The sequence below is a fragment of the Rhamphochromis sp. 'chilingali' genome (assembly GCF_963969265.1).
Source record: "Rhamphochromis sp. 'chilingali' genome assembly, chromosome: 10".
NCBI lineage: Eukaryota > Metazoa > Chordata > Actinopteri > Cichliformes > Cichlidae > Rhamphochromis > Rhamphochromis sp. 'chilingali'.
Genome location: NC_137937.1, coordinates 17,097,882 through 17,113,601, shown reverse-complemented (window position 1 = coordinate 17,113,601; position 15,720 = coordinate 17,097,882). Strand labels below are relative to the sequence as shown.

At 38.8% G+C, this 15,720-nt stretch overlaps 1 protein-coding gene across 7 annotated transcripts in view; it reads right to left on the bottom strand.

The window, feature by feature from the left end:
* Positions 1-1,103: 1,103 nt before the first annotated feature.
* The window catches only part of kiaa0825 (KIAA0825 ortholog), a 119,916-nt gene continuing 105,299 nt past the window's right edge, over positions 1,104-15,720 (bottom strand). For all 7 annotated transcript variants that reach the window (XM_080893436.1, XM_080893435.1, XM_080893440.1 and 4 more), the window contains one exon: positions 1,104-2,048. In XM_080893436.1, the coding sequence (XP_080749562.1) occupies positions 1,859-2,048 (190 nt within the window). In that variant the 3' untranslated portion in view covers positions 1,104-1,858. The remainder of the gene's footprint in view (positions 2,049-15,720) is intronic.

Below are 15,720 nucleotides of genomic sequence, written 5' to 3'. Positions count from 1 at the left end.
ACTAAAAGTGGCACGGATAATCACTCAGTGTGACAGGACAAGGGAGATGGACAGTCTGTGCTTGCAGTAGACCACACGTATGGGCATGAGGGACGGAAATGTCTAACAAATGCATCATCAGTTTAGAAATTGAAAGCCAAAGAGGAGCTGGGAGTTGACATAAGGAACAAACATATATAGTACGGCTCTAGCTCAAAGATATTCTTCATGTTGCTCACCACATGTTGATGAAAACACACGGATGAGCATGCAAACAAAGATTCTATGGTGAGCATTTACAGTGGAAAATGCACGAGACTGAGAGTAATCAATTCAAAACTAAAAATGCTGCAATGGCTCATTCTTTCTACACATGCAATCAAGACATCAGGGATTCTAAAAGGATTATGTAGGTGTGGTAATCCCCAACTAAATATGCATTATAAAACATGTTTTGTTTTGTTTTTTCATAATACTTTGTTGTGAATTAACTGTCACTTTCATTGAGACTTGTCTTCTGAGTCTATCACTTGAATCTAGTGGAAATACATATTTAATAAGTGAACAGGCGCTCGAAAAACAGAGAGCAGAAAGCAGTTATCAAAAAAAAATATGTATTTGGCTAGCTAAATATATATATTTTTTTCTGCAAAACAATAATAAAACTGTTTTGTTGGTGCATTAAATACAGTAAATTTAAAAAAAAAAAGAAAGAAGAATGTTGTTTTCTTCTTGTTTAGCCCTTTTTTGTGTGTGACAAAAGCAGAAATAAATTGCTGAAGATTTTGTTGTCTTTTGTATTCTCTAAGTGGTTTGATGATTGTAACCCTGCTACATTTGCATCAATAATCTAGTTAAGGGTAAAAAGAAACATGTTTTTTGCAACAGGAAATGGTTTCCTCCTGTTTCAAAGACACTGGGGTGTGTAGCAGTCTTTGTGAGCTGAAATTGCACTCTTATAGATAAAAAGAACAGAATTTGAGTTGATAAATCTCTTTTTTTGAACATCAGGTATAATTGGGGACACATATGTACTCCAAAACATAATACTAATATCATAATCACAAAGATTATAAATCACTGATTCAAAGAGATCACATATTATATACAGGTTGTATGTAAAGAAGGAGAATATTCACAGGTGAGGTAGGATTATGCCTTTGTTTTCATTTTTAATTCTAAAAAAATCAGTCTCCATCTCATAAGTAACAAAATATGGACATATATGGGAAAAAAACAGTGAACAATTGTGTTACACAGTTTATGGGGAAAATACTGACAGATATTTCATAGACAGACAGATTTGGAGGACACATTGTTATCAAAACATACTTCATCTCGCTTCCCAACCATAATAAATTGATGTTTTCTTTCAGGAACCAGGAGAAAGTATGCTGACATCAGTGTCTTTACACTCACTGTCTCAAAAAAAAGGAAGGAAAAAAAAAACTTCAACTACCTACAATGATCACACAGTCCCATCTTGTCCCAGGCAAACAAATCCAGGCTCTCCATTTCCCCAGAACTGATTTCTGTCGGCGTGCTCTAAAAAGATGAAATGCATCTGATGCAGCACAGAAAAGCACAGAGAGTTTGTCTGAGGTATGTGTATAAAGAGGGAGGCACCATCTCTCACACACTTTTTTGTTTCTTGCCCTCTCTCTCTCTCATTTTCTCATGCACACACATATGCAAATTTGCAGAATTCAGTACATGTGCAAACCCAATTACACCTACAAATGTGCAAACACACATCCCCACATATATACACACTGTAATACCTTGAGAGCTCCAAGTGCATATTACAAGAAAAATATTTTACAACGTGATAAAAAAAAAAAAAAAAAAAACAATAATAAAAATCCATCGGCGTGGGCTGTTACGGGGTAGAACCTTCATCAGATGCAGATGGTTGTGTTTTCCCCTGGGCCTGCTTTCCGGGTGTCTCATCAGCTTCAGGGGGGTTCTGTGGTCCTGGGGTGCAGCAGCAACCCAAAAAAGCTTTCTCAAGTTCCTCCACCATCGCTTTCTCTCCATCTTCCAGCTGTGCACCCTCCTGCATCTCCCACCTGAAGAGCACCAAAGCGCACAACATCAGCCATTTTAATACTTGTCAAAGTTAAAACAAACAAACATTAAAACCTGCTGAATGTGCTCTCCGAGGACCATGAACACTGTTTTCTGAGCTCAACCTGGCTGACTGATGATGGCCTTTAAAAAACAAAACTAAACACCCTTTTGAGTCTGAATTGAAAAATGAGAGGTGTTTTGGGGCTGTAACAAAGGCTTGAATTCAACCCAATATAAACAATTGATCGATTTAGGTTTACCTACTGAGCAATTTAGAGATACAAATGTTAAGCTGATGTTAAGCTTGCTTGAAATGCTAAAGTTTAGATTTTTTCTTCTTATATTTGTAAAAATGTTTACATGATTTACATATATCTGCATGCAAATATTGCTTTCCATGAGAATCGTTTCACTTTGCTGAATGAGGTCTGATGGCTTCAAATCTGTTGGTCGTCTATGGAGTTTCCAGTGGTGTTAAAAGTTTCACCCTTGAACTAAATTTAGATATAAAAGTGTGCCTTTTGTATATTTCAAGCAAAACAACCTTTGTGTAGACATCTGACAAAGTCATCTTCAGCATCTTTTCAACAAGTGTTTGTTGAATTGTTTATTTTTATGCAAGTCTGGACAATGGCTGCAAATCGGCTGATTTCGCGTGCATGCTGCACACCACCGAGGATCTACAAACCACACTTTCATGCTTTAGCTTCTCACATGGGAGCCTTCTTCTCATTCTTTTTTCATGCTGTGTGGGTCTGTATCACGGCACTTTCTGCTACTGTGACACGCTGTTAGACATACACTTTTGCACTCGTGTAAACATACACTCTTGGGTATCCACACAAAGAGAATGAAAACTCAGAGGACACTGTAAGAAATACTCAAGTATACATATATATTCCCTTTCTGTCAGTTGGATTCTTACTGTGGCTAAGCGCTAGCATTACATCTGCCAAACCTTCCTTGTTTGGGTGACTAATTTTTAGCGGGAGAGATTATTTGATGTATCATGTTTATTCTCGATTTTGTTTTATTGCTTATACAGTATGTCTCCTCATCGCATTTTTATAATTCTTCAAGCTACAGAGTGGAGCGCTTCAATATGAAGACATCAAGGGCAGTCACTTTGTAATTCACTCGCAGTATTTCAATTGAATCCCTTGACGAGTGACTGTGGTCAATCAAATCCATATGGAGAGCTGGCTGAAGGGCTGCCTTTGAGCTGCCGCATCACACTCCATCCAAACAAGAATATCTGTCTAACTGCAAATGATTGCATTTTCATTGCAATCTCAGAGTCTCCTTTCATCCTTCCCGTCTTTTCGATTTCTCACGATATCATCAAACGTGAACTATATCATATGCTATATAAAGCTGTGCTCTGCGCATGCGTGTGAAGAAGAAGAGGGGGTAAAACATACTATGTTCATTACATAGATAGCAAAAGATGAGTCTCTGGGTGCACTATGATGAAGCTTCAGACTGTGTTGTACAGACTGGACAATTCAGACGCTGCAGCCGCTGTCAGCGTAATATTTACCGTCTGTAAGGAGACGATCTGTTTATGCAAATATGCTTTGGCAGAAACATTTCCGCTCAACAGCGGCGTAGTCCCTCCATGTACAACTTTGGTCACGGATTCCTCTGTTCCCATGTAATTTTTCCCTCAATCTCTCTTTGCAGCCTTCGCAGGGCTAGTGGAACGTATATGAAAACAGAACAAATGGGTAAGTTATCCCTGCATTTTTTTTTCTTTTTTCGCTGACATCAAATTAAAATCAGCTCCACCGAATAACGTTCATAAGATACAAACGCACAAACAAAACAATGCAAATGTCACATAGTGTGCAAAACAAAAGCAGCACGGGAGTGAGAGGGGGGAAACGGAAAGCTGGAGGAATGGCAGCCAATAAAGGAGGGAGCGAGGGAGGAAGGAAGACAGGAAGGTACGCTAAAGGTTTTTCAATGTTTAATTTTCAAATAGGATTAAGCAGAATGACATTTAGCTGAAGGTTACAGGCTCAGCATTGTCTTAGCTGATATTGATATGCAGGAGGCGCCCTGCTTGTCACTGGGACAAACACTGTTGATGAATGAGAAGCCTTTCCCCAGCAAGGTGTTAAGTGCAAATTTGAAATGAGAGAGAAGCAGAGGTAGAGAGAGGTATAAAAAAAAGAAAGAAAAACACACGTACACCCGCATGCACATAAACACACACGCACGGCATTACCGTGTTAGTTGCCATGTAAACTGTCACTAGATAATGTTGCCAAAAGTGTAAATTGTTCCATAAAGTATTGGTTGGATATTAGTTGAGGCGGGTTGATCTTGTGCTGAAAATGAGTGAAAAAAAAACGCACAAGGTGCTTTGCTGTGTGTATCTAATTTCAACTACAACACAACAATTCCTCTTAGAAATGCATAAGTAGGCTAAAGTTGACAGTAACTTCTCTGTATCCTCATTTCGGCAAGTTTTCCCCCGGAATTTACATCTTAATAAGGGGAGTCTTACCCTTTAATTCTTATGGGCTCTGCTCATTTCTCATGTATTAATACTGGAGCTGCTGACTTAGCTCTTCCTCTGAATACAGAATAGGACACACATATTAAGACTCATATATTTACAGGATTGATGCCACGGGAGATTGTCTCAGAGTGAGATGAAAAGGCTGGCTCAGATATATTTCAATGTGAACATCGATGTAAGCTGTCCTAATCATGGGATGATGCAGGCACAAGACAGAAAGCATCTATTCTAAATTTCAGCTGATAATGAGTAGTGATGTTCAACAAATTAAGAGCATAAGCCTTTCCCAGAGATCATCAGGCGATCAACTTAATAAATCTTACTCAAAACACAACGCAGATGAAACTTTGATGTTCGACTCCAGCAAGGCTCTGCCTTCTAGAGCGGATAACAAAAAACAGATGTAAACTGTCAGGAAAAAAATATTGCTGTGGAGGAAAGAGCGGAGGGGAAAAAAGCAAGGAAGAAGAAATGATCAGCAACAGGATAATAGAGGCAGGGCTACAAGTACAGACTATTTGAAAGAAAGTGAGTGAGCAAAAAGACAGCGTGCCTTAAAGATCACAACAGACAGTGGGCAGTGGTTTCTTTTGCAGCTGTCAGCGGGCTGAGTGGTTTCTCTCAGAGCGTTGGGTGTTTGTGCTGCACAGGGTGCCCTGTCTGCTTTGCCACTGGGACCTCTGTTTGTTTAAAAGGCTTGCCTGTCAAACAGAGAGCGCCACCGAGAGCCAGACACTCAGCTAAATGACTCTGACAGCAGCCCTAATCAGAGGCTTTGCACATTGCTGCAGGGCCTGGAGGATCCATCATAACCCAAGCCTAAATATTTAAAGTGCTAAACTTTCCAAAGGTCAGGCCTTTCCATGCATGCCAGGGCGACATGTGTCAGAAGTAGGAAGAGAGGCACTGAACAAGAGAGAGACACAAAGACATGGGGAGAGAGGCTATGGTTAATGTCCTTCATTTCTCTCCCTCTTTTATTTTTATTCTTGTGAACTCTGCATTCATTTTAGGGAAGAAATCAGAGGCAAACACCACTTTTATTTTTTCGTTCTGTTTTGAAGCCTTGGTTAATGTTGAGATTTTGGTTTCGTGCAGACTGGTGGAAAGAAACTATGCAGAATTTAGGACTCATTTAGGTAATTATTTTATAAATTTATAGAAATTAGAGCATCTTTATCGAGACGAGAACCAATTTGTACATTTAAGCATAACAAATATGAAAATTTGCAATACCAAAAAAATTTCTTAATGTAAGTAACCAACTTACACATTTTAATGCTAATATCTAGTTTGTTGTTTTAGTTACTTGTGAATTTTATTTGTCAAAAAAATACTTTTTTTTTTTTATAATCTCTCATCGTCTGAACCCCAAATCCCTACAACCAGTAGAATTTACAAATATCAGTTTCTTTATTTTTATTTATTTCTGTATTCTGAGGGGTTTATTCCTACATTATTCAAAGCCTCATTAATAGAATTGTTTAATTGTGAAAAACATGGCAAAAAATGACTTTTTTTTGGCTGTTGGCATGCTGGAGTGATAAAAACAGACATCCAAAATCCTCTCTGTAAAAACCTTTAATGTAGCCACAAAACAGAAAAAGACTTTTGAATCTACTTTCATCTAATATTCTAATTTCTATTCTAAAAAAACAGACAGAGTGCAAAGTTAGATAGATAATACCTGATTTGCATATGTAAACATAACATTTCAGAAAACTTGTACCATCCTTGTAATATCCTGCTGACCTGTTATATCTTCTCTTTGGATCTTTGTAGTCAGGTTATGAGCTACACTCTGGCAGTCACAACAAAAGATTCAGCTTCACCTAATGTCTCTTGAAAAATTAGAAATAATGATGTTTCAAAACCTGAGAAAGAACTAAAAATCAAGCTCCCAGGCAGCTGCGAGTGAATCGTCTGCCAAGTGTAAGCTGAAGTCAGCAAAGATGGATGAACCTTTCTATCTACCTGACCAGAACAGGATTTCGAAATTTAAGTTGCTACTTCTTGTTGATGTCAGAACTTAAGGCGAGGTTTTCAAAGGTTAGGGGTAGAGGTGAGGTCAGTGGATGAAATGTACAGCACATAAGGATGTATACAACAGAGTGTGCGACTTATTTGGATCCAGTGCAGCCAAGTAAAGTCCATGTCATCTCATGTTATTCTCTTGAACCTGGTTTCATTTTTGTAGCTCCAAAGACAGTGTTTGGGAAGTAGAGTGGATGGGAACACATCATTATGGAAGAGAACACAAAGTACTTCTAAGGGGTGACAAGAAGTGTTAGAGTGTTTTATTCCCTTAGATCACATTCAATGAAACTGTTCCTGGACACACAACCTGAGAGAAGACAAACAGCCACTGTATGGAAACTAAGAGCAAGGCCATAGAGGTATAACAACAAAGACATGTTAGTAGTTGGTAATGGACGTTGTACATAAGAAAACTAGATCAGCGGGTGTAACTGGCAAGTTCACAATACAGGCCAGGGGGGTCGTTTCTTTGACTCGATTTCCATTGAGAAGCAAACATCCAATTCAATTTAGATATGTGCCTTAGCTAGGCCATAAGCCAGAGGGAGATTGTAACTGACAGCCATTGGACAGCTGGCGGCATTTGAATATTGACGAGACAGAGACTTGACAGAAAGGATTATGCTCTACCATCTGACTTACTAGCCACTACACTGATCCATTCTATTGTCAGATCAACTTAGTGTCAGATCTACAGTATGTCCGCATGGTGCGGTGATGCCACTCAGTATTAGACCCTACCTGAGATCCATCTCAATACAAAGTGATGTCCATTCAAAAGCTACAAGATGCTCACTAATGCAACAAGGACAAAAATACCAAAGAATAAAAATATCAAAACGAATCCATTTCCAAGTAAACACGAAATAGCAGACTGCACTTTTCAGACGCTCTACATAATACAGACCAAAAATATAAACAGTCTTTACATTATAATACTTTGGAAGATGGCCTGTAAATCTCATCTAACTCAAAACTCAACTTAATTTAGTTAGTGTACTTTCTAGCCTTGTGAGGACAATTTTGAGTTCAGACATTTAAAAGTAAAAGAGAGAATGACTCAAATTTGAATAACTTTCTTTTTTTTAATGTTTAGACTTTTTTACATTTTTAAATGTGTGTGTTTATACGTGTATGACTATATGAACATGTAGTTCAAACACAGTCACGGCATGTCAAACCGTGTCTTTCACCCTCTACACACCTTGCATTTGATGGTCACAGACAACAGGGCTTTGGGCAAATCTGTGAAGGCCCTCATCCACACACAAGATGACAAGCACAGACACACACCCAGACTCAAGGGCATGGATACACACATACAGGAACACACATATATGACATTTCAAACACACGATCGTCTACAGCTCCAAATCAAAACACAAATAAGATCAGCATAAAAAAGTATTTTTCTCAAATTGAAGTTTCTAAATATAGAGCAGAAGAGATCAAGTACTTTTATTTTATGATATTTTCTGACGAGTTCTGCTTGCATACATGCATCCATCCATCCATGGTTGCGCAGATCTCCTTCACTAACCATCTCCTCCACTTCTTCTGCTGAGACCTTGATGTGTTTTTACACAGTCAAGAGACATAATACCTCTCCAAAATGACCTGGGCGACCCTATCTCTAGAGTTCAACCCAAACAGCTTTCCAGAGCTCATATCTTTCACTTGTATCTACAAGTTACTTGAACTCTGCCACTTGAGGAAGCCACTATTCCCCAACCTAGAGTTGGCAATCAAACTTTGTTGAGAACCACAGCCTAAGATTGGGAGGTGCTAATTCTCATCCCCACCTCTTCAGATTCACCTGGAAACCTAAAGTGAGCTTGAAGTTGATGAAGGTAACAGGACCATTTGTAAAAAGCAAAGCCGTATCAACCAGATCAGCCTTAAAACTTCCAGAGCCCGAAAGAACTCGGGGTGAATCTCACTCGCCCTCGGGGGACGAGCCACACAAATCTTCCCAACAATTTTCTATTTTTAAATCTAAGTTCTGTGTTAAACAAATTAGATATGAAATGATTATTAATGAGTTTTCGAGCTGCTTCCAGGCAGATTTTGTTATCTTTGCACAAACTCAGGGTAGCTACTGCCTACTGTGTTCGGTGTTTGTGTTAGACTGAACTAACTGCTCCAGTTTCACACTCAACGAACAGATTGAACAGAGCGGCCTCCATATTTCCCCAATATCAGTTCAATGATTAAGAAAATGTTTTTTAAACTGCTTTTGCGTGCTGCTGAGTTGTTAAAAAAAGTGTCTATTACAGGAAAGTTACTTAGTTCAAACGTGCAGTGCTGGTGGCGATTATTGTGGCGGCAGAGGCGTCTGTATTTGCTATAAGAACAATGTATAGTAATGACCAACGATATTTGTTTAGTAAAATAATTCTTATGGTTTGGGTTGTGTATACATCACCGCGTGTGTGTTTAATGGCCTATTTTGTGTTCCTGCAAGACAGCACTTTATTATTTGGAGAAATAAGACTATACATCATGTGACCACATATTTCAAATCCCCACTGCATGGCAGTTTCAAGCTCTGTTCTCTCCAGTTATCCAGGGGAAAGTTTGAGTAAATTTGCAGTGGCTTAATTACTGAATAATTTAGACCATGCTCCAAATTAATGTAGACATTTCCATATTAATGTGTTTGCCTACCGATTCCACAGTTATTTGTACTGCGGACAGGAGGGTAGCAATTATCACAGCATATCATAGCAGTTGTTCTGGTATTTCAGACATCATTAGGCTGCTTGTCCACCACACTGTGACTGTGAGTGCTAGTCTAAATGTACAGTTTGGTACCTTCCTCAAACAGGCTCACTGTGCCTCTGTGGGTAAGATCTATTTTGCTCCAGGAGACAAAAGGTGAGGGACCTTGTTTGTGCTCTGCGGAGTGATGTCCAAGTTAGAATTCTTGCTCCTTGCAAATGCATTATTATATACAGCAAGGACAACAGCAAATAAGCAAGCACCAGCCAAGTCTACACAAGTGTCTGCTGGTCAGTGCAACCACTAGCTGACTGCTTCACACAGACACTGAGCTCTGCATGTGTCCCAGAAGGTTGACAGCTCTTTGCTCCTCTTATCTTCCATTCTGACCCACACCTTTTCCTTTTTTTTAACAGTACCTTGCCTCTAACTCCTTTTCTTCCTCCTTAGTCTCCCAACTGTTTGGCTCTTGTTAGGAGCTTGGCTGAGCAGGCTGGCACCTTTCACTTAAACAGCACCCCAGAGGAAGTTGTAACACTGAGAAGTGTGAGCATGTGTATATGCCTTTGTGTGTGTGTGTGTGTGTGTGTGTGTGTGTGTGTGTGTGTGTGTGTGTGTGTGTGTGTGTGTGTGTGTGTGTGTGTGTGTGTGACCTCTCATACTTGCCACAGTAAATCATTACAGCAAGGCCCTTCATTAGGGAAGCCAACCACCTGGGCTCCTTTCGCCGATGTCATGTGTCTGACTTTCTGACACAGCTTCACAAACTTCCCACCACATGGGGTATTATTTCAACGATGAACTGAAAACTGACTCCAAATACAGCGCTCCCTTTTTACTTTATCGTAATTTCACATTGTTAAGAGTTGTGAGTAAATGGATTAAAGACAGCCTATGCATATCTGCCTCATACACCTCATGGCCACATCCTATCCTCTTGCATGTCACTGCCGAAACAAAGGGAGACAAAGTCATATGGTAGGTCAGTGAGGCATCCATTCAGCGTGACAGATATGCAGGTACCTGTTAACAGCTCCATGGTGTCAATGTGTCTCTTGGATCAAAAATGTGTCTGCTTTAATGAGGCAAAGCGAGACATGATGTAAACATGATCAGGGAGATTAAAAAAAATGACAAGTAGAAGGATGATAGACAAAGATAGGCATTTGATAACACACAGCACACACAAATCAATGCACACTTAACTAATGTGACAACAACAACAGTCAAAAAGAAATCCAAAAAGAAAATGTGGATTACGATAATGGTAAAACACCATGCAAAAGTTCTAGCACATGCCTGTGCAGATGTCAGCTCCAGACTCCTCTTAGCTGCTTTCCATGATTATTGTCTTTTAAAGTTCTTAATAGTTACATTCAGTGTCTATTCCCCTGGAAAATCATGTAACAAGTTCATTCGTTTCAGTCTTAGTGCACCTGTTGCATACAAAGAATCACAATGTCCTCCATTCTCTGCCTTGCCATGCAGCCCACCACAACAAACACGCCACTCTTACTGGCACCATCAGTCTTTCTCTACAGTCCACTTGAACCTTTGGTGCTCCAGTCCAAACTTCTCTGTCACAACAAAATCTGCACACTCTTTGATTCCGTTCAAGAGTAATTATCAAAGCACGCAATCTGCTTCAGTGTCACGAGTCTGGATTTGGGTCTGCTCCGTTAAACCTCATCACCAAATGCATAAAATATGACCCATAAATTAATGAACAGAAGATGATTCAGATAAAAAGTCAGTAGTTTTTACCCTCTTCACACGCAGGCACAAACACAGAAATCAAGCATTCAGTCACACTGAAGCCCCCACTGAACAGTCTACAGAGGAAAGAAAAGAAAATGTTGTCTGTTGCTTTTTCACCCCAGTGTGTTACCAGGAAACACTATATTACTTATTCAATACGCTGTCACTTTTGCATATATGAACTGCAAAATCTACAAAGGAGCGTTGAGGGTTGTGAAACTGCAGCTTGCTTACATATAAAGGCCTCGTTCTCAAACACTGATGTGGCAAAACTTCTGTTCAAACCCAGCAATACATACATACATACATACATAATTTTTACAGCCATATGTGAATTGCACATTTCAGCATATTCTACTGTTGAAAGACTGTGTCATGGCTGTTGAGTTGTTAGTATAAGTGATTTAATGGTGAGACACCGAGTCACACAAAAGGAAGAAACACTGGAATAAAACAAAAGTTTCTGGAAGCACATTAGAATCAAGTACAACTTCAAGGATAATAAAGGAGATACAATATAACAAAGGTACCTAAAAATGTTACCTATTCATAGTCGAGCCTCTAACTGAGCCTTTTAAAAATGTACTGAAGAACACCAAAACCCGTCAGTGTTACTTCACATTTATTTTTTTTCATGCAATGATATATCATTTCTATATAGAGAGATCAATATTTCATGGAGTCATTGCGTCTCAATGGGACTACCTGTATAAATGAAGGTTAAATAAAAATGTCTTTGTGTTTTGAAACTAGACAAGATGAGTGAAGGGTGGATGTGACCAGAGACCAGAAGTCATCGCATACTCATATTGTAACACCCTAAAGTAGACTTTAAAAATAGGTTTATCGTCTTTTGATTAAATAGGGACGATCATTTATAAAATCAGTAAGACATAAACTAGTGAAACCACTGAGATCATAGATAATGTAGACTTCCATAATTGAGCTTCTTTTTGAAACAGCAGGAGCCACCCTCTGCTTAATGTGAAAAAGAACCTTTTCACAGGACTCTATGCAGTAGTTGTTTTTTGTATGACTTTATCAGTCTCTCACACTGTTGTGGAGGAATTTTGGCCCGGTTCTGTTTACAATGTTGCTTCAGTTCATTCAAGTTTGGAGGCATCCATTTATGCGCAACACTCTTAAGCTTCTGCTACCTTTCAATCCGGTTTAGGTCTGGACTTTAACTGGACCATTGCAGCTTTTTTTTTTATACCCATTCTGTTGTAGATTTTCTGGTGCTCTTTCTTGGGTTCATTGTTGCTGTTGCACAACCAAGTTTCAGCCAAGCTGAATCACACTGATTCTGAAATATGCTAATATACAGAGGAGTTCATGGTCAGCCCTGTGCTTATAAGATGCCCAGGTTCTTTGGCTGCAAACAAACTCATCACCCCTCCGTCACCTCGCATGACAGTTGATATGAGGTATTTGTGCTGATATTCTCCATCAAACATCTCCACTCTGGTCTCGTCTGTCCAAAGCATGTTGTCCCAGAAGTCTTTTGGTTTGTTTAGATGCACCTTTGCAAAGCTAAACTGTGCTGCCATGTTCTTTTTAGAGAGAAGAGGCTTCCAAACTTGCCACACTTGTTCAGTTTTTTTTTTTCTATGTGCACTGTCATGACCTTAGATGTATGTCTGATAAGTAGTGCTTGGGGTTTGGTTTTTTTTGCAATTTCTCTGGGCACTACAAGGTCTGACCTTTACTGGGAAATTTCCTGGGACATCCATTCCTGGGAAGAATATGCCATTGTGTTAGCACATACCTGCAAACTGCCAAAACCTCTGCTTTTATAGAAGTGGTCACACTTATTGATGATCAATTAATCAAGTGCACCAACACTTATCTGCTACTTACACTCTTAATTTTAATCTTAATTTTAAGTAGTAAAAGTGTACTTTCCTTTTTTTGACTGTATAAACAGTCTAAGTGTAAGATTTAGTGAATTTTTTACCAGGGAACAGGTTATTCTGAGAAACAACTGAAAAAGCACAAAATAAATCATCCCACGTCCTTGTGTCAGCAAATATGATACCTTTGCTTTTAAGTGTGGGGAAATTAGGTGTAGGTGTAAATTCTCACTAAAGGCCATACTGTAAATACAGGTATCCAGGCTGCATTCATAATGACATTATTAGATATGGACTCCTGTGGTTTCACTGGGCCTGCAATGAACCGATTAGTCCAGGCAAACACTGATCTCACTTTCCTATGGTGTGTGTGTGTGTGTGTGTGTGTGTGTGTGTGTGTGTGTGTGTGTGTGTGTGTGTGTGTGTGTGTGTGTGTGTGTGTGTGTGTGTGTGTACGTATTAGTCTTTGGCTGGGGGTGCTCTGCCATTGTCTATCAGATCAGGGCCTTGTTCTCTTACCATTTCAAACAGTTCATTTTCCACCATGCTAATGGCAGTTTTAGGGGGTTAAAGAGATAAATAAATCCTCGCTGTCACCTCATTTAAAATCAAATGCCACTTAATTACAGCTGTATGTTTTTCAAACACTTTGCATAATTTATTGTTCGGTTCCATCCTAATCTCCAGATCCTTATCGCATGTGCTCTATTTTACCCCGTCTATCCTTATAATAAAATTATAATGCTCCCTCTCTCGGTTTTTTCTTTCTCTTTCTTGCTGCCAACAGCAGTGTGAAAGAGATAAAGACGTTTTTAAGTTGTTCCTCACCTTGTAGGGATTTGATGCTGTAAAGGTCTATTGTCAGCTCAGGAGAGCATACATACACACAGCCCTCTGGCAGTGTTGCTTTTCTTACAAACAAAATACAAACATTGTCAAATTCTATGAAAAGAGCAGGGTAACATCATCGCTCATGATCTGGTTGAAGGCACACATCCAACAAAAAAGGTAGAACACAAGCATGACATGTTGATTAGTACTTTTTAAAAAACCCTTTTCCTGTATCATATTTAGAAGTTTATGTTATTGACACGTATTACACAGTCCAATGTTATTTAAAGATCTAATGTGCACTAAAAAAAAAACACTAAGCACATCAGTGCCACAGTAAGTGTCATAAAGGGAGGTGGAAAGGCACTGATATGCATGTTACTTTATGAAAGTGGCCTTCAATAACACCATATGTTAACAACATCAGCTGCTGTTTCTCTTTTGTCATAAATGCAGATAAAAGTTCTGTCTCCAGCAATGTTCCCCACAATTTAAGCCGTATTCACATGCGCTCTGCAGCACTGAGCCCTGTGGATGAAAATGTTTGAATCAGTCAGATCAGACCTTGAACCTTGCCAGCCCCTTATAACAAAGTCTATGCAAGGTCCAATTGAGCCCAATTGATAAAAGATAACTGTCCAGTGAATGTCCAGATTTCCCTTTCAAAATAAAACTGATTGTGAACACAACTGACCCTGAGAATCATTTGTTGTATGCTACTTTTGAAAAAAAAAAAAAAGGATTTACCTATTTCTGAAATATTCTTATATGAGGCTCTTTGTTAGATTAAGGCTATTAGGGCAGTGGGTCAGAACCTTTCAAGCCAATTTGTAGTAATTTTCAGCAACATGCACAATTTTTTATTTGTTTACTGTGCATTTTACTTATATTTGTCAATGGGTTCACAAGCCAAGTTAGTACTATGACTTCATTTGGAACAAAATGTTGCGTCTTTGACAGCTAGAGAGTATAAAAGGTGTCTTGGCTGATGATTTGTTTGTCTTAAACAAATAATTCTCATGTCTGGTAACATGGGCTTTTCCAATGCAAGCTTTTCATGTCGGCCCACTGACTGTATAATTCACACAACTGCCATGTTGGATTTTTATCAATTTTATCTTTTTAAAGACCTGGTTAGCAAGGGAAATCATATTGCAACTTCCTGTTTTTCTGGCAACAGCATACGGACTCAGCAGCACTTTCTAAGGTTGACCAATATATTATTAACCACTTACATTCGAAGTAATAACCAAAAACTATGTGTTTCCTATCAGTGCAAACATGATCCCAGCGAGTTATTATGGTGAATTAACTGCTTGGACCCCAAATTGCTACTTGCAGTTATACTTGTTTTTGTTATGAATGTTTTGATCAAAGATAACATTAGCTAACATTAGATAATGTTATTTAGGGCAATATTAATATAGAGTCAAACAAGAGACAAGTAAAAATACCAGACAGGCAGTAAATAAAGTTAAGAAGTTAGTGCGAGAGTACACATTTCACCATACATTCATACATTTGCATTCAATGAGCATTGTGCATTACATAGCTGCAGCTGCTGAGGGTGGTGGTACAGTGATTGTCCAGCAGCACTCTCGATCAGAAAACAGATGTAATCCTTATAATCAGTGGATTTTGATTCATAAGCATATTTATCTTTCAACTAAGTATAACAAATAAAGCAGTAATTTAAAAAAGCAAACAAAGGAAACATCTGAAACACCATCCGCCAGTTATGAAAACAAGTACAAGCTCCAGCTATTACTGATTTAAAAGCAGAAAGCAAATCTCCAGTTTTTCATTGTGGCATTTAATGTGTTTAGATCCACCTAGAAACAGCCCGTGCAAGCTAGCACAGACTAGAAATGCTGTTATAAACTGCATACATTGGTTTCTATACAATTAAATTTAAACATCTATAATTAAGCGACACACTTAAGT